The 19998-nt window shown below is 35.0% G+C and overlaps 1 protein-coding gene across 11 annotated transcripts in view; it reads left to right on the forward strand.

Moving 5' to 3' along the window:
* The window catches only part of LOC6038871 (Down syndrome cell adhesion molecule-like protein Dscam2), an 82237-nt gene that overhangs the window by 2157 nt on the left and 60082 nt on the right, over window positions 1-19998 (forward strand). For all 11 annotated transcript variants that reach the window (XM_038258945.1, XM_038258948.1, XM_038258947.1 and 8 more), the window contains exons 2-4: window positions 13811-13972; window positions 14055-14201; window positions 15072-15192. In XM_038258945.1, the coding sequence (XP_038114873.1) occupies window positions 13811-13972; window positions 14055-14201; window positions 15072-15192 (430 nt within the window). The remainder of the gene's footprint in view (window positions 1-13810; window positions 13973-14054; window positions 14202-15071; window positions 15193-19998) is intronic.

Consider the following 19998-nt stretch of genomic DNA (forward strand, 5'->3'; position numbering starts at 1 on the left):
CTCGAGAATCGGCTGGTGCAGCGAAAGGTTCAGAGAGGCTGGTTGCGCTGTGTCGCTCAAAGCTGACTTAAAATAGTCTGCGGTCGGCTTTGTTTCTATCATATTTTAAATTGCTTAGAATCGATGTTATCGAAAATATTTTACAATTTTTTTTCGTTTGTGACTCTGGTCGACTGACGGAGTAGGCAAAGAACTTCACAAAGTATTTGTATCGCTGTGTGAAGCGAATGACCCAGTTTCCGGCAGCTAACGAGTCGAGTACGCTCACGAATGGTTGCGCGCTTCAGTAGGCAAAGATTCGTTCGTCGATGAGTGAGTGATTTTTGGTCTCTGAACCGAAAATTAGGACAATTGCCTTAAACTTTAAAAAACTGGGTAAAAATTGATAAAAATCATCACTTTTTCAAAAAACTTTTTCGTAAAATTAAAATAACTCGTAAAGGGTTCATGCAAAACCCTATATGTTTATACATTAAAAATGTGTCTGTTCTACGACTTTGTAGATACACTCTTAAAAGTGACCCAGCAAAGTTACAAAAAATACATTATTTCTAAAGGGAAAAACAAAGTTCTAAATGGAAAAAAGTGTTACTGCGAATTCAAAAGTACATTAAATTTTCGATCTTTGACAGTTGAGTAACGAGAAATGGAAGCGATTTTATTTTTTTACATCTTACAACATATACACAAAAAAAAACTAACCTAGGATTCGTGATCCTGGACCAAAACTACCTCTAGAGAAGAACCTGAGAAATGGCAAAATCCGTTAAAAATCACTTTGACCCAATTTCAACCCAGAGTACACTAATGGTTCACTTTGTTTTTTGCCTCGTTTGATTTTTTTAATAAAAAAATTAAGAGGGTTAACAAAAATATTAAATCAATAGCATTTGATTAAAAAGTTTGATCATATGTTTTACTGACTAAAAATACATAAAATTGCTCCAACATGGTAAGTTCTTCCAATAAAACTATAAAATAACCTTTTTGAAATTTATATTTTTGATTGATCAATTGACAAATTAATTAAAAACTTTTGAATAAGAATAATTCCATAAAGTCAATAAGCTGACATTTGAAAAAAAAATTTGTGAAAACTATATAAAAAGAATAAAGTAAAATAAAAATGAGAAACGATGCTGATCGAATCATAACATATTAACATTGTGTACCCGCAGTAGGAGTGACAATTGGTCTGAAAAATTAAATTTTTAATGGGATTAAACCCTTTTAAAGACATTTTCTTGAAAATGACGATTTTTGAAGCACTTTGTCCTCTAATGCGATTATTTTCTGTGAACGCTTGTACAGATCTTCAAATTTTTTTTCCAAAACATGCGAAAATATTAACTTAAAAAATTGTCATATTTGAAAAAAAAATCTTGTCAAGGGTCAAATCCCATTTTAAAATTCAAGGACATAGCACCAGCTTCTGTAACGTCCCATGAAGCTAATATCCCATGAACTGAATATTTTGGATGGTGCTTTCAGTACGCCCAGCGGATCCCCGAAACAAGTCCCTGAATACCTGCAAAAAAGTTAGTTTTATTACGTCGGATTACATTAATACTAAACGGATTACAATTTTTTATATTTTTTTAATATTTGGAATATCTACCAAAAAATTATCAATTCTACCCTATAACCATTCCGATGATAAAGACGATGACGATGATGTTGAGGAACAGGCATGAAGCCGATGATGATGGAAGTAGAAGCATAACAACACATCTCCCCAAAGCATCCTTCCCCTCCTAGATGCGATGATTCTCTCGCATCTAGTCGCGCGCCGAGGAAATCGGAAAATTTAGTTAGCAGTTTATGGAAAACGACCAACAGGACCGACAGGATTGGGTGGGTGGGGTGGAGAACTTGGAACATCGATGAACACGTATATCGCGTTGTTCGCGAAAGTAGTAAAAAGATTATGTTTGTAAAGTTATGATGATGGTAATGTGGTGAAGAAGCCTTAATCCGTAAAATGGTGTCTGGAAGCTGGCGGGGTAATCTAGAGGCATTTGAGGAAGTTTTGGGTATCAATCAAATCCATTTTTCGTATAATTTGCTTGTAATGTCAGTTAACTTTTAATTATTTATATATTTTTTTCAATTTTTCTATTTATCTGGAAAATATAAATTGAGGATAATTTGAAAAATTTAAACAAAATGATTTAATTTGCTTTAAAAAAGACATTCTGAACTAATTCCAAATCATCTGTATTTGACAAAAACTGAACGAATTTCATATTCACTAGTTTGCAACCGTATTGTACAGCATTACTTCCTTCTGGGACAAATATAACTTTATAGCTCCAAGCTAACAAAGTTAGTAATGTCGAACCGGGAGTGCGGAGGATAACTTCCTTCCCAGACATGGCAGCAAGCTAGCAAGCAAGCAAAAAAAAAATCTGTTCCACTAGAATTGCCGGTTAGCAAACAGTTTCCCTTTTCCCAAGGCAAGACAAGGTTGGGCGGCTGCACACGACACAAGCGACACAACTTTTTTCCTCTCTTCCAACTTGAACATGTCAAAGACTGGAAGCAACTGAAGTAATTAGCGCAGCAAAACTTGTCCCGTTGGCTTGGCTCGAGTTGGCATTCTACATGGCAAGTCCATGTTTCCCCTTCGGAGCAGCAAATATAGGCCTTACTTGGAACGAACCGGTTCATTAGAAGAAGGAGAAGAAGCAAAAAAAAGCTCCAACCCCTTTTTTCCGTTTTCCGGATCCGGTCTGTTGCTTTAAAAGGGATTTACTCATTTGATTTTTCCCCCAAGTTTAGCATTTTTAATTACATATCCTCATTTTACCCACTCACACAAACACACACACACACACCTTGTCTACCTTATAAACTTATTCCGCACTTGCTTCAAGAGTTGGATGGGGGGAAAATCCAGAACGTTTCGTATTTCCGTGCTTTTTTGCTGCCACCCACCTCGCCAATTATGAAGCGTCTGGCTCAATACTCACAACGGGGTGAGCTTTCCGTTTGCCGCCTGGCTTTGGGCTCATTCAACCCTGCTTGTTCAGGGTGGCTGCTTAGATGAAAATATTAAAATCCTATGAACAACCTAACACTGATTAAACAATTTTGTTGATTCAGATATTCCTGAGAACTTGAATTTTATTTTAACAGACAATAAGTTTTTAACTTCATATGATTTATTTAATTAAGAACTCTTCAAGTTTTAAAACTAATTATTTCATAATTAATGGATTTTTTGAAGATTGGTCATTATTCGAAAAAAAAAACATTTTACTTTTATAAAAACAAACCAAAAATGGAGCTCAACTGTTTATGATATCGTTGAAATCTTTTCATTTTTGAATTTGTAGTAAAAAAAGTGCATCTTGCTTGCTATCATTATTTTGAATATGTTATATCTTGTATTTATTTTGGAGACACTATGGGGGTAATTTGGCTGTCGAAGGTATAATAATAATTTTAAAGATGCAAAAAAATCCAATATTTTAAAACATTTTCAAAAAAAATAGCTAACGCTGTTTTTTTTTAATTTTATGCTAACTGCTAGCTAACGCTGTTTTTTTTTTAATTTTATGTTTACCAATAAATCACAACCATTTTTGAATACATATAATTTTTAAGTTGAGTAAAACAGCAATTGATTTGTTATCTCGAAAATTTAGAAGTAAATTATGCATTTTTTTTCTCATACGCAGTTCCTTCAAAAAATGGGATTTTATTATCTTTTTCTGTGAATTTCACTGTTTCAAGCATTCTTCACATGAGAAATTCTCCACCAAACCCGGAAATTGATTTTACTTATATTTTTTTATTTGGCTCAAACTTTCACCAAAGAAGCCATTTTGAGTCATTGGTTTACCCTTACAAATCTCCATACAATTTTGACAGCTGTTCATACAAAAATGGTACGTAAATATTCGAAAATCTGTAACTTTTTAAAGATTTTTTTTATTGATTTGGTGTCTTGGGAAAAAGTTGTAGGTATTGATGAGGACTATTCAGAAAAATATGTTTACGGAAAAACAAATGGGTGATTTTGCTATTAACTTTATTTTACAAAACAACATTTTCTCAAGATACGCATTTTTTTAAATTCTTGATTTTTTTTATGTTTTAGGGGACAAAACCACGCATTTTTTATGCCGTTCAGAAATATGGACCAAAATTTTGACGACGAGTTATGATTTTTTTTTCAAATAGTGATTTTTGGTAAAAATTCAAATCCTGTACTTGAAACTTTATTTAAATTTAAAAAAAATCGAAAAGTTCAGCAAATTTCCTACAATTTTGGCTAAGAAACAATGAAGATTGGAACACTGGTTGCTGAGATACAACGGATAAAGAAAAAGAAACAGGATAATTGATTGCTCACATGTTTTTTAGAGATTTTGGCATTATTTAAAAAAAATAATGTTTTTAAATTTTTATAAGAAAATGATCATTTCTGTAAGTATTTTGTTTCATACATGACCAGTTCTTGAAAGTTTTGAAAAGATTAATTAAATAATTTTTACTAATTTTTGAATTTTTAATCCATTAAATTCCTTCGTTTTTAGAAAAAAGATTATTTTCATTAATTTCTGTTTTTATGCATTCGTACAAACCTGAGCAGCTTATGAATACAAGCTTTTTGAATATTGTTGAATGTGCTGAATTTTTTAGTTCTGTTTTTTTTAACTGTGAAAAAATGTTTTTTTTACAAAGTAATACCCTTATTTTTTGCATTTTTTGTTCAAATAGTAAAAAAATTTCTATACCTTAATTTAAAAAAAATGTGCAAAAATTACTCCTCGTGGGTTTTATTTTACATTCCACTGAAAGTAAACAAATTTGGTTTACCTACAATTTGTTTTGTTTTATATGATTATATATCATTACTGTTGTAAAAGTCAAATTTGTATTCCAATTTAGATATTGCATGGAAGAAAAAGGTCCACTGATGTACAGAATGAAATAAAAAAAAGTTGCTTAATCCACTTAGGGGTGTTTTTTTTTCCAAAAGCATACTAAAAATTCTCAGGACAAGTGAAAAACGGAGAATTTTTGCCAGTCTACCATCAATATTTTAAAGGTTAAATTCAGTGAATTTATATGCAAATAGGTCCGATTCCGTTTTCTAATAAACAAAAATAATTTTCCTTTTTTTATTAGTAATAATTTGAAGATATATGGAGAATATCATACAATGGGAATAAGTAATAAGAAAAATTAGAATTCTATAAAAAAAAATCCTAATTCATGACATCTCAAGTTTTAAAATGCTATAAAGTGTTAATATTTGATGAAATTTAAAAAAAATCTCATGCTTTATTGTTAAAATATTGATAAGAATTTTTTATTAAATAACAAAACTTGTATTAAAATAAGATAAACCACTAACAGTTTCACCCTTAACTGATTAATATAGCAAATAGAAAAAAGCTCCCCCATCAGCACAGCCCAACGGAAACAAAAAAAAAAGAAGAACCAAAAAAAGTTCCACCGGGCGAACAAAAATCTCACCCCGCAGATTCACAATTTATGTCGTTAATTCAAAATTCAATTAGGCAAAAAAAATATGAAAGGAAGGAACTTTTGCGAGGGCGGCGACGGTTGGATAAAAATGCGCGTCGAATAAAAATCCGTCTGCTGTTTCGAGCTTTCGCGCTTTCTGCCCTCTGCCAAAAACGGAATCAAGCACACCGTACATTTCGTACTCGAGTTTTGCTCCCTAATTGGGCCGCATTCTTCTGCTTTTTTTTGTATTATGACGATGGAATTTCGTCCCTCAACCGTTGACAGAGGAATGAGCGCGAACAGGTCCTTTTTCTCCCTCCTTCAACCTTTTTTTGGTCCTTCAACAGCGCGAACATCTGCCTTTGCGGTTGATTCATTAGCCAATTATGCAAAAACTGGTGCTGAAAGTGGTTAATCACAGTTGGGCCTGAAGAAAATCAAGGAGCAGTTTCTGTCAAAAGCAGCTATGGACAGTATTGTGAGATGTTGCTTAATTTGAGGACAATCATATTTTGGCATATTCAGCAATGTCTTCAATTCAAAATGTTAGAATATAGGATCCATGCATTTTGCTTGAAACTTGAAATAAATTCAAGATTGAAATTCCGTAAAATCAAATCATTGCACGGAGGAAACTTCACACTTTCAAGCAGCACCTCTCCTCTACGTGAATAATCTAAAAACGGTTAAAACTTAAACCTTCACAACGTCCCATCTCCCACCCGTCAAAAGCCATAGTATGAGTAAACCATTAAGCTTCACACTGGGAAGCATCGGGAATCTCCTGAAAATACCAACATCCTGCAAGTAACTCATCAGCATGCATGGTAGAATGGTTCATGGTTTGAAATTATACAGAGATGGCACAATTAACTGCATGTTTAAAAAAATAGAAATTATAATAACTACAATCAACTTTGATGATTCATTCAACAAAAAAAACCAATTGACTTTTGGAACACCCTAAAGAAGAAACCCAAGTTTTAGCACCCCGCTTACCCTTAGAACATCTTCCACCCACAACCCCCTCTGAAAATGGGAAAATTATGCTAAACTTGGTGAGCGTTTTCGCACACTCACACACACAGGGACTGGAAATGGTTCGTTCTGCCCCAGGAATGATTGCATTATTTAATGAGAACGTAAAGTAAGCAGTTCGCAGAAACGCGGCACCGACTTAAATTGTTGCGGGCAAAGTTTGCAGCCGGTGGATGTTATTCTGGACGAAATTTTTGACACCTCTGAGTTGGGTTTAGTTTCATAATTGACTGGATGTTTTTGCAATGTGGGTAGTTCTTATTTTGCTTTTTGCTTGTGATTATTTAGAAAAAAAAGTTATTTCCAGATTCTGATGAAAATTATTTTTCTATTTAAAAATTAACATGTATTAATACAAGTAATATTTAAAAAAACTATTTTCATCAAAATCCTGAAAAAAAATAATGTTGTTGTACTTAAGGCGGTTAATTTAAAATACATTTCTTCGTCATGGCGCTTACGTCACATAGTCAAACCAAAGAAAACATATAAAATGCTGGCAGTAGCTGAAACAGTAGTGTAAGTGTAAAAATTGAGTTTTCACGGGGAATTTTGAAAATTCTCCATTTTTATTTTACTATAAAATGGCTGTATCTTGGCACTGAAGTGACGAAAACTAATTGTTAAAAACGCAAAATAGTTCAGAAAACCATTATCTACAAGATTGGTTTTGGTTTTGGTATTGGTTTTGGCGCAATTTTTTTTAGATGGATTTTTGAAAGAAATTCGTAAAAATTTAGGCAAGAAATTTCATTTTTCCAACTTCAACATGCAGCCAATGAAAAATTACGAATTCCTGGACCAATATCAATACAGAACATTATTGGTAGGACTCTTAACTATTATTTAAAGTTAAATACGGGGCCATTTGAACGCATTTTCATGGCTTTAGAACAAAATATGATATTTTCTATGAAAACAGACAATTTTTCAGTAAATTGCAAATCGCGAGATCTAAACGATTTTTGGGAATTTTTCCCTATATGAAAACACTGTTTCTGAGGCAAAAACCTATCGAAATCCGGGTTAGCCCGGGGGACCAAGGGTCCTGATTGTTCAAAATCAACCACTCCATTCGCGAGCACAAATAGCAGGCGACGCGATACTGCCCTGATGAATTCCTACTGTTTGTCACTTTCTCAACATTCGCTCCCGAACACTCTCGCTTCTACTCTCCTTCTCTCTCTGATCGGCTCAGTCTCCGAACGGCTCAGGCAGGCCGAACGTCACCGATCACTCTGAACTGAAAACATTTTTTCTCTGATGCGCTGCGTTATACTCATTCATTTGGGTTGCCTAAAATCAATGTTATCAATTAAATTGTGCATTTATTTTGATTTCATAACATTATAGACACCATTCAAAGAAACTTCCATCAAGAAAAAATCAAATTGATGGCAAACTGAGGGCGTGAAGACAAATAGACTGCCGCGCTGGCATTTTGTGAGAATGGCTCTTCGCTGAGCATGGTAGTGTGTGAGTGTCGTCGAGCGACGGAGTACACAGAAAAAAATATGTAAATTTACACAGCACGTAATTACTGTTTCTTATGTAAACTCACTCAATGTAATGTTGAAATATGATGTAAAGAGTAAAAAGTCGTGGAAATTACTCCAATGTAAATCTAAATCTAATGTAAATCATGAATCTAATGGAAACGTTGAGCATGGAAACTCAAATCTGATGAATTTCTACCCGTGTTCAGCTTCCTGTAAATTCCTATTTAATGTAAATCATATATCCAATGTATTTCTGCCAAACGTTGACTTCAAAACTACCCGAACTAAAAATAGTTATATTTGGTTCTCTTTCTATCGCTCTCATACTTCGCTGGCCCACTGCCTGAGCCTCGACCTGAACAAGTTGATGCTTTAGCCGCTCGTTTATAAAATGCGAAGATGGCTCAGTCGGCAGCGGGTAGCATCAGTAACACCGAACATTCTACCCGTCGTTCGTTCGATTCCAGTCCGGCGTTATTCAACTTGGCCTTCTACGAGAAAGCGTCCCCTACCTGTGAAACAACTTTTTTTAAATCCGAATTTCCTTTTGCTGCCCGCTTCAATCATTTTAAAATAGAACATAGGCCACACCCTTTTCCTACTGCAATCCAAGTCGAGCTTCTCATTCCCATTGGCCAATCAGAATTAGTGGATTTGAACTAATGTAAATTCCAAAAGTAATGTAAATTCCAAAACTAATGTAAATTTTCAAAACTGATGTAAATTTCCAATGAATGTAATGTCAATTTCCAATGAACCTAATGTAAATATACATCATTTATCATGATACCTTTTGGTACATGATAAATAATGTAAATTTACAGAAATATTTTTTTCTGTGTAGGCAAAAATTTTCACGATGTATTTGTTCGCTGAGTGAACAGTTCGGGCCACTCGATGGCTGCTTGCGAGTATCATTCGCTCATGAATGCTAGCGGGTTAGAATAGGCGACGACTGGATAGGCGATGAGTGAGTGGTTTCTGTTCATTGAACCGAAAATCAGGACCCTTGCGGGGGACACACTAATACAAACCCCTTATATTTACACTTTAAAATTGTTGATACAATCTAAAAAGTAACCGTACAAAGTTACAAAAAAACACATAATCTTATAATGAACTTTTGTTTAAGATAAAAAAAACCTCCCTGGGTTATTTCAGATTCGAAAAGTATATACAATTTCCCATAAAATGAAATGTCTCTTGATTTTTTACAGTTGAGTAAACCACGTGGCCCTTAAATCTGTCTCTTTGACACCAAATTTCTATCTCTTCACTGCTCGAGCTGCAAATCACTAAAACTTGTCTTAGTAAAAATCTAAAAAAATGAAAAGATTCCTACCGCCTCACCATGACGAGATATCGAAATATGGAGCTGTGTGAATTGGCGGAAGCCCATATGCAATTTCATGAAAAAAATAATAATTATGCTCTCACTCACAAAATAAAATGCTTCAATAACAAGAACAAATTATGTTTAAAGAGTGGAAAACAGAAATATTACACAGTAAATATTTGTTTACATTTGGAAGGTGTAATTTTTGAAGGTTGAATATTACACCTTTTGTGATGTAATTTTACCTCAATTTAGACAGAAAAAGTGACGCTCCGCACTTTTTTCTGAGGATTTCCGTCAAATTCTTATCGGCTAGTTTTAGACGAACCTAACCAGGAGCTGTTGCTGCGTTGCTGCATGTCCGGAAAGACGTCGCTGACCTGGGATAGAGCCACAATCGCGCAGATGACGAGGAAATCTTGGCTGATTTGGAGAACTTAGGGGGCTGCCGATTGGGACACAATCTGGCTGTGTCTTTTGAAGATTTTAAGATTTGCTGATTCTTGGTGATAGCTTTCCATCATTATTTGCTGAATGATTATATTCCCCTTTATTATTATACTATAAATTAAACAGCCCTCCTACCCCTTCCTCACTTTCCCATTCCTTAATCCCATTTTGCCTTATTCCACCTCCCGCATAAAAATATAATTATCTGCAAAATTTATACTCACACACACCACCTAACTAATCCGGTGCGTTTGGTACGGTATGTCCACGCATCCTTCCTCCCCTGTAGATTTTGTGAAATGTGATCCGTTCGCAGAATCCTCTCTGCGTTAAACACAACGCAATAGGGCTGGCCGTTTAAATTTTTGTATTACATTTTCGGGTGATCTCGGATGCATTACAATTATTAATATTGACAAGAAAAGTGCTTGGGGCGTAATCTAATCACAAGACTTTCCAGCATGCTTTCATCGGACTGCCTGCGTTTGTGTTAGATGAGATGAGATGAGATGAGAGATTACACCAGAAAAGTGGTAAAATTATACATTTTCATTTTTTCATTACACCCCGCAAAAACTATTGCAGAAATAAGAAAAGATTATTTAACAGAATAGAGAAACACAACAAATATTACAGTAAAAAGAATAAATTATGTCAAAGGATTAAAAAAAATCCCAAAAATATGTCTAAAACAGGAATATATATTTTTTTTTTGACAGAATGCTAAAATGCTACATAAACATTAATAACCTATTTGGAAAGCGTGAAAAAACTCACAGAAAAAAATAATTTGAAAAAATATAAAAGTCTTTGATTTATGTTCGATTTAAGACGTTTCAAAAAATCTTTGTAAAGAACGTTATCGTCCTATCTTGCCGCACGTGCTGAGAAAAAATAATTGTAATTTTTTACCTGGAATAAACAAAAAACAAGATCTGTGAAGGTCAAAAAGTGAGGCATTGAGAGCTACACAAGATGGTGTCCTGAACTCAATTTGGCCAAAGATCCCAAAATGTGACAAGATAGGTGGATCACGACGATGTTAAAAAAGAATTGAAAAGCGCACAAAAATTAGTACAGAAACGATTAAAGACTGTTTCTCATAAAAACTCACACAATTATTTAAAAGAAATATTGTTATTCAAAAGAATATATAAAATTCTTCTAAACAGGTTTGAATTCTTAAGAATCATTTTTAAGATTAACTAAAAATATAATTCAAATATGTTTAAACATTTTTTTTTACTTTTGACCTTTAGTTAATTCGATCTTATTTCCTTTTTCATATTTCTGTCCTTTCAAATCGTTTCAAAAAATAAAGGAATAAACAATTAAATAAATGCAAAACAACTTTTTTCATTGAAATGGCGTAATTTCAATTTTAAAACCTATTTATTTTTTACAACCCCCCCCCCCTCGCCTTTTGTTTATTTGCAACGGCCTAAAAAATATTGTAGCTACCCAAAAAAGATTATTTGTTTAAGCTTGGCCAAAAATCACACACATTTTGTCCACTGAAACATATAATTCAATTCAATTCGGTTTTATTTGTGAATAATCAAGTTACAATGAGTTCATTTAGGTGCACAACAGAGTTTTGGTGTTCTTTTCAGCTGTGTTTAAATCGTAATTCAATCGAAAAATTATTACTTATAACTATGGAATAGACAAGAGTAAGAAAAAGTTTTCAAAAAACTTACAGAAAGTGTAATGGGAAAAAGATAGATCTATCTAGATTCTCCGCCAACTCACACAGCAGTTGCCCCGACCCCTCTTCGATTTGCGTGAAACATTGTCCTAAGGGGTAACTTTTGTCCCTGATCACGAATCTGAGGTCCGTTTTTTGATATCTCGTGACGGAGGGGCGGTACGACCTTCCATTTTGAACATGCGAAAAAGAGGTGTTTTTCAATTTGCAGCCTGAAACGGTGATGAGATAGAAATTTGGTGTCAAAGGGACTTTTATGTAAAATTAGACGCCCGATTTGATGGCGTACTCAGAATTCCGAAAACGTATTTTCATCGAAAAACACTAAAAAGTTTTAAAATACTCCCATTTTCCGTTACTCGACTGTAAAATTTTTGGAACATGTCATTTTATGGGAAATTTAATGTACTTCAAATCTACATTGACCCAGAAGGGTCATTTTTTCATTTAGAACAAAATTTTTCATTTTAAAATTTCGTGTTTTTTCTAACTTTGCAGGGTTATTTTTTAGAGTGTAATAATGTTCTACAAAATTGTAGAGCAGACAATTACAAAAAAAATGATGCATAGACATAAGGGGTTTGCTTATAAACATCAGGAGTTATCACGATTTTACGAAAAAAAAGTTTTGAAAAAGTTGATCGTCATCGATCATGGCCGTTCATGGTCACCCGCGACAGACACGGACGACGAAACAAAGAGAAACGCAAAAAGTAACTCTTTCAAAACTTTTTTTCGTAAAATCGCGATAACTCGTGATGTTTATAAGCAAACCCCTTATGTCTATATGTCAAAAATTTTGTAATTGTCTGTTCTACAACTTTGTAGAACATTGTTACACTCTAAAAAATAACCCTGCAAAGTTAGAAAAAACACGAAATTTTAAAATGAAAAATTTTGTTCTAAATGAAAAAATGACCCTTCTGGGTCAATGTAGATTCGAAAAGTACATTAAATTTCCCATAAAATGACATGTTCCAAAAAATTTTACAATCGAGTAACGGAAAATGGGAGAATTTTTAAAACTTTTTTAGTGTTTTTTTCGATGAAAATACGTTTTTTCGGAATTCTGAGTACGCCATCAAATCGGGCGTCTAATTTTACATAAAAGTCCCTTTGACACCAAATTTCTATCTCATCACCGTTTCAGGCTGCAAATTATTGAAAAACACCTCTTTTTTCGCATGTTCAAAAATGGAAGGGGTCGTACCGCCCCTCCGTCACGAGATATCAAAAAATGGACCTCGGATTCGTGATCAGGGACAAAAGTTACCCCTTAGGACAAAGTTTCACGCAAATCGAAGAGGGGTCGGGGCAACTTTTCCCGATTTCGTGTGAGTTGGTAGAGAATTACCCAGATAGAGAGAAAGCTTAAAACTAGATCACAGACAAAAATAATCAAGCGACCACGCTGGCAAACGAACGCCCCCATCCAGGAGGGATCGTCGGGTTGTCCGCTGGAACCGTACGCTGCCCAACTGCAGGAACGGCTGCGCTCGTACTTCGCTGAGGAGAGTGGGACGCTGCTGCTTTCTTTTTCCTCTTTTCCTGCTCCTCGAGGTAGGCCCTAAAACATATAACAAAATAAAAAAAAATGGAAAAACCTTATAAAAATGGGTTTTTGTGATAAAAAGTTAATAATTTAATTTTTAAACTTCATTGCGAAAAGCTACATTATAAAAATAATATAACAATAAGCATAATTAATAGGGTTAAATAAAAATAGTTCACCCCTCATCATTGAAGCTAAGAATTTTACCCGTGAACGTTTAAGGTAATTTTTGGCGCCACCGACAAATTACGTTACAATTTATAGAGGATTTTTTTTTTTCATCTAATACAAAATTAAAGCATTTCATCGGATCTTTAAAAACCTTTAGATCCCCCTTCCCCTCTCTCTTAAAATACTACGTCATTTGTGGATGCCGCCTTACCAGAAATGTCTCTTAATAAACATATATGTAATATGTAATATCTGAAAATTACTCATCGATATACCAAAAAAATACACAAATTTTAAAAGTAATAAAAATGTCGAAAAAGTTAGAGGACCACTTCAAGACTAAAGCTAGGTATTATCATTTCGATGATGCACCTGCTCCCTTTATAATTACGCAAACGTTACTGAACGTGTTCCCGAGACCTGGACAGTCCCCTGATTGCGACGATCCTCATTTAAATTGATAATCACCCCGTCGTCGTCGTTCCTGTTGGTCGTCCTCACTAACGATGCAATTTGCGTTCATCTCTCTAACTCTGCATCCCTCTCAATCTCTATCCCTGTTCTCATTCCAGTGGTTGCTCAAGCGTACAAAGTCGACGTCGAAGTGCTGGCCGCGTCCCGTGGCTGTACCGCTATTCTGCGTTGTGTAGTGCCTAATTTTGTTAAGGAACTAGTACGGGTGGTGTCCTGGGTGCAGGAACCCGCCTTCTACATCTATCCCTCACTGCAGGGAGGTGAGTTGCGTCCCAAACCTCACCGGAACCGGTCACTAATCGGGGTTTTCCGCTTTTTTATCCTTTTTTTTTTTTTGCTCAGATGGTAAATATCACCTGCTTCCCACTGGCGAGCTTCTAATCCACAACCTAGAGTACAACGACCGGTACCCGTCGTACCGGTGTCGGACGATGCACAAGCTGACGAGGCAGGTCGTCACCAGCAGTCCGGCCAAGATACGAATGAGTGGTGAGTAGAGTTTGGGGATTAAATGAGAGGGATGCTTGATTAAGTAATTAGTTAATTTGTGACAATTATCAACGGGGGTGAAAAGGGACAGCCATTTTATCTTTTTTCAAAATGAGAAAATTTAGTCATTTAATGAAATCAAGCATGTTTTGATTTGATTTGATGTGTTAACCAACAGGGCCATTTAATGAAATCAAGCATGTTCCACCTAAAATGACTTAATATTAATCGAGCAATAGTTTACCAACTTTACATGACTTCCAAAGAATCTGTTGTTTTACATGCAAATTAAACTAAGCACACTCATTGCTCTTTCGTTTACAAATACTTTGTCAAATTCTACACCAGACAGCCAGTGCACACAGTACACACGCTAATGGAAGTTCGCACAGAGCTCGAAAGCTTTCCAGAAATGTCACCGCCAGTTTCTATGTGCCCACTTGAAACGGAAATGACACAGGACAGCCAACAGAGTAGAGTGGTAGTGGAGAGCTTTTTCCCTCCCCCACCCCCAAACCATTGTTTGGGTGGCTGCTGCTGTAAAAGACACGGCCTGTTGAAGTCGTCGTCGTCAGGATTTGGAGTGTGTGTGTGTGAGTAGAGATTGCGGAAGGATCAGGACAACGGGCTGGAATGTGTCCGAGCAAGTTAAACGAAGCGTTTAAATGGTTGACAGATGAAAGTGCGAACACTGTTGACTGTGTGTGTGGGTGGATGGAATTGTACGAATTCGTTTTGTAAGTAGAGATTTGAAGGAATTTTTCAAAGAGGATTTCAAATTCTGAAAACTTTTTTCAATTTTCTATTAGGTAACGTTCGATTGAACTTGCAAAATCTTAAAATTATTATGCATTTTCATTCCCATTTCAGAGCAACGAGGAGGCATCGTATCCCCAAGCGTCGTGGAGCACACGTCACACGTGTCCGTGTCACAGGACGAGGGCGCCGTCCTACTTTGTGTGGCGCAAGGATGTCCATCGCCTGAATATCGGTAAGCTGAAGTTTTGATATAATTTCTCATTTGGCAGTTCACATTACTTTTAAAACAAAACATTTTTAAGATGTATTTTTTACACAGTATAGTCCAGGCTTGATTATCCGAAGGCTTCGGAAAAATTTCAAAATTTCACTTCGGATAGTCGAAGCAAAAGATTTTATTTTTTTTCGTTGTCTTATTTTTGATTGTCGAGCTTAAGTATAACCCCAAAACTACGCTAAAGTGATTTTAAATGTTTAATTCCATGATAGCGGCCATGGTGACGTAATATTGAAAAAATGCATTTTATTATTTAATAGGCAATCAACTATTCGTATTCGACTAGAATGGGGTCGCAGAACTCGAATTTGATGTTAAAAACAAGAAAAAAACGAAAAAAATAGTTTTTTGTGATTTGATTATCCGAATTCCCATACAAACATTCGGGTAATCGAACTTCGGATAATCGAAACTTCGGATAATCGAGTCTGGACTGTATTTAAAATTTAATGCAGAAAATATAACAAATATTAAAAAAAAAAGTATTTCTAAATTGTTCACTAATTTTCTTACGAAAGGTTCATGACAATCAAGAAAATATACTGAAAGTTCTGCACTATGTACTACTAAACTATGTTTGATAAAACACAGCAAAACCCGATAGTAAAAGCACATGCAAAAGCATGAACATCACCTTTGTGAGAAAATACATGTATTATGACACACTGAATGTATAGTTTTTCTATACACAGAAAAAAGCTGAATTTTCAAAAAAAGGTTCAAAATTTGATTCGTTGAATAAAACTTCTTTTTTGAGTAAATATACCTAAAAGAAAAGGTAGGTTTCAGAAAATTTAAGTATAACAAAAAACTGCTATTTTATGTTTACAATGACTTTCAAATCAAATAAAAATTAATTTTAGCAGCAAATTAAATCTCACCTTCTTTTTAAAAAAAAAAATCGATATCACGAAATCCGGAAGTGGATTTAAAATATTTTTTTCTGGCTGACATTTTGAAAACATTTTGTATCAGGATTTGTACATACAAAAATGGTATTTAATTTTTTTTGGGAAAATATTTTCTTATCGATTAGATTCTTTAGCAAAGTTGTAGGTGATAAAAAGAACAATCCAGAAAAAAGTTAAACTCGAAAAAAACTTTTTGCCAATTCTTTAGAATTCAAATTTTTAATAAGAGCAATAACTAGTCTTGCAATTTGTACACAGACTCGTTAAGCCGGTTCCGTGTGCATGACAAAGGCCGATTTTCAAAAAGTGGATCAATCGGACCGCGCACTGGACTCACAATCCAGAGCCATACTCTTGTACACTTAGGAGCCCAGGGCGGCGAAGTCCTTGTAGATAAAAAGGAAGACACTAGTGGTTGGTACTAGCAATGGTGGCCGACAGCTATAAAGTCAACTTCGTTTTTTTTTTATTTTGAAAAAAGATAAAAATATTTTTATGTTTTCATATAAAAAAAATCGCCAGGTTTTTATTTTTTGTATTTTTTTTTAATATAAAATTTAAAAATCGTGCTTCGTCATACACGCGGGATATGTCTTGCGAGTCTTCACTGCAAATTTCAGCCAATTTGTTCTATCCCATCTCGAGATATCGTGGCACCCGTAAATCAACTCGGTGTAGAGAAACACGCTCACAAAGTTTGACAGTTCGCTTTGCGCATGGCAAAATTTTGAGCTTAAATCGTCTCTTGCCCAGTTTAATCATGAAATATCTTCATGAAATTTTCAGGAGAGATGAAAAATCATCTTTTAAGTCAGGGGTTACCGAAGTATGGCCCGCGGGCCAAACGTGGCCCGCGAGGTGATTTTTAGTGGCCCGCGGACCCATTTTGAAATATCATGTAAAATGGCCCTTTGACCACCTAAAGTGATTTAAAAAAAATCAAAATTTATGTTATAAAAGTAATAAATGTTATGGTTTATCCATGTTTCGATCCTGAATATTTTGTTGATAAATCTATCTTATTGAAAATTAAATATGAAATAATGTAATTACGTCAAAATTTTCATCAAACATTTTTAGAAATAAGTAATAAAACGTTCAAATTTGACTTAAGTATAAAATTGTAAAAATGGCGATAAAATAGGTATCCATTACTTATTTAAAAGTTATAATTCACTGTTTTCTTACAGGCTGGGCCTCAAACTTATGAGGCACTTAGAAACCTTTCCCATAGGATTTCGAACTCATGGCAGACCAAAATGTATTAAATTTTTATTGAAAATGGAGGAAAAATGGAGGAAAAATCGGTCCCGGCAAAAAAGATATGCGTCGCACCTCGCGACGCCCGAGACGCCATTTGATTTTGCTGGGACCGATTTTTCGAAAAAAAATGCCAAACTTTGAAGGTCTGTACCGAGGTCCAGGATGCTCCAAACTCAATGTTTTATATACCAAAAGATACGCAAGGATCTGGCCTACACGCCAAGGATGTTTTTGGTAAACGCATTGGTGGCCAAAATGCCTCAAAAATTAACATTTTTGAAAAAATCTTTTTTTACGGGTTAAATCCCAATTAAAATTGATTGGCGGAGCGCCAGTTCCTGTTACGTCCAATCAAGGTCATATTTGGGATTTGGGCTCAGTATGCCCACCGGAACATACCCCTGAATGCCCACCAAAAAGTCATTTTTGTTACATCCTAATATGTATGAACTTGTTACAAAAATATTTGCAGCGGTCTTACCTGATTTCAATGTTTGTTGAGACATGCAAATTGCAAAAAAAACCTTAAGGATAATATTTTTTGAATTTTTTTGGTTTGGCCCGCAAGCTCAAGAGGGCTTCAAATTTGGCCCGCTACTCAAAAACTTTGAGCACCCCAGTTTTAGGTGAGTTAAACACATTTTCTGAAATATGAAATATTGTGATTTTCTTCATGTATGTAACCTCTTAAGTCACACAGGAATTCAAAATTAAAAATTTCAACGGAAGCATTTGTTTTTAAACACTATTGAAAGAAACTTTATGCTAAAGTATTAAATTATTTTTACCTTCAAAATACCAAAGATTCTATATTGATGAAATTACAGTATAAATTTAAAACGATCATGGTCAACATGTTTTTCGATTAGATCAATTTCTGTTAAATCCAGATTAAATTGTCAATTCATCAGATTAATGACGATGGCAATAAATATCACTTTCTTTTAGAACAAATCATTGAAGCAAATAAGTTTATTATTTATAATCAAATTAGTAGATTACGAATAACTTAAATAATATATTAATGAAGTTTTTACTTTTAAAAATCCCTTGAAAACAACAAATATTGTATTTTATTTAAAAAAATGTACAAAAACTGAAACTTGAGCCATTTCCCGATAACGCTTTTTATAGCAAACAAAAAAAAAATTCTACGCATTGGCCATTTTCAATAAAGTTACTTTCAATGCCCTGAAACCATAAAATCTTTTCAAACCAGATCCAACTTTTACATAATCCGGAAAGCAAAAAAAAGCTTCCTTTCGACAGCTGCAAACAACCCATTTCATTTCCCACATCATCTGCCCCCGTGGAAATGGACCCCGGGGGCAGAGCATTCTTTCTTTGTTTACAATCATCCGAGCTTTTGATTGAAAGCCCCTCTCCGATGATGAAATGTAATCTCCGCTGTGGATGCATCGTAAATCCGAGAACTGCTGCTGCTGCTGTAGTAAAAAGCCAGTCTAGTCTATCCGGATGCACACAGAAATTGATTAGCTGATGATGTTTGCTTTTTCATCCGGAACCTTTCGACCTACCCTCCTCGACGACCACCATTTCATCGGAAAGTGGTTAGTTGGGCTCATTTTACTAACTAGCAATGGGTGGAATTTGTATAAGGATTCAGATTAAAATATTTGTCATGAAACGATAATCGCTTTTCATTTTCAAGCAACAATAATTTTATGGCTTTTGGAATACGAATCGATTTATTCTCAAGTCATTGTTCGCTACACTGCGCTTTTACACAGTCAAAAATTTCATGGAAAATATATGGAAAATAAACCTTATTGTTGTAAAACTCAAAATATTATTGGTAATCTCAAATATGGAGATTTGCTGCTAAAATTTCCAATGTGAATCCACTTCCTGCAGTCTAGTCCTGTCTGACACTCGGCTGAGATGTGCAATTGCCTGATGTTTGAGTTTGAAACAAAAGGAGAAAAACTCATTTGCGCACCTACCTTCAATACTGCGCAGGAAGGGGGGAGGGGGTCCGGAAAATGCTATTATTACGATGAGATGCCCAAAGCTTGGTGAAGAGTCCAGCCTGCCGTTGTCAGCTTTGGGAAGCGGAATTAGAACTTGGTAACGAGAAAACGTAGCAAATATACGACACCAGTAGTCCCTCTGGTTAAATTAAGGTTTTTGTTAAAGTGAAGAGCTTTTACCTTCACTTGGTATGTTATAAAAAATATACATAAGTATTAGACCAAGTCTTATTCTCTTAGTCAAACATGAAAACTGAGCTTTCCGAATGTCAGGCCTAGATGTCCTACTGGTTCTTGAAATCCGAAACGACCGAAAAGTTCATTTTACACAATGCACGACCTTTTCTCCCACTATTGCGTCAATCTACGGCCTTGGTTTCAAACACTGGTTGCAAATCAGCACGATATCCATCTTCATTCGCAAGCAAACTTTGCCGCAGCCTTTATTCATAATAATCACCGACGATTAATTACCCGCTGACCACCAGACTGACCACGTGCAGAGTCTGACCCCCCCTTTTTCGTGCCAGAAACAGCCAGCCAATGCTGCGAACGCACGCCGAGAAATAAAACATTTCCCATCCAATTATCATCTG

This window comes from Culex quinquefasciatus, chromosome 3 (genome assembly GCF_015732765.1).
Source record: "Culex quinquefasciatus strain JHB chromosome 3, VPISU_Cqui_1.0_pri_paternal, whole genome shotgun sequence".
Taxonomy (NCBI): domain Eukaryota; kingdom Metazoa; phylum Arthropoda; class Insecta; order Diptera; family Culicidae; genus Culex; species Culex quinquefasciatus.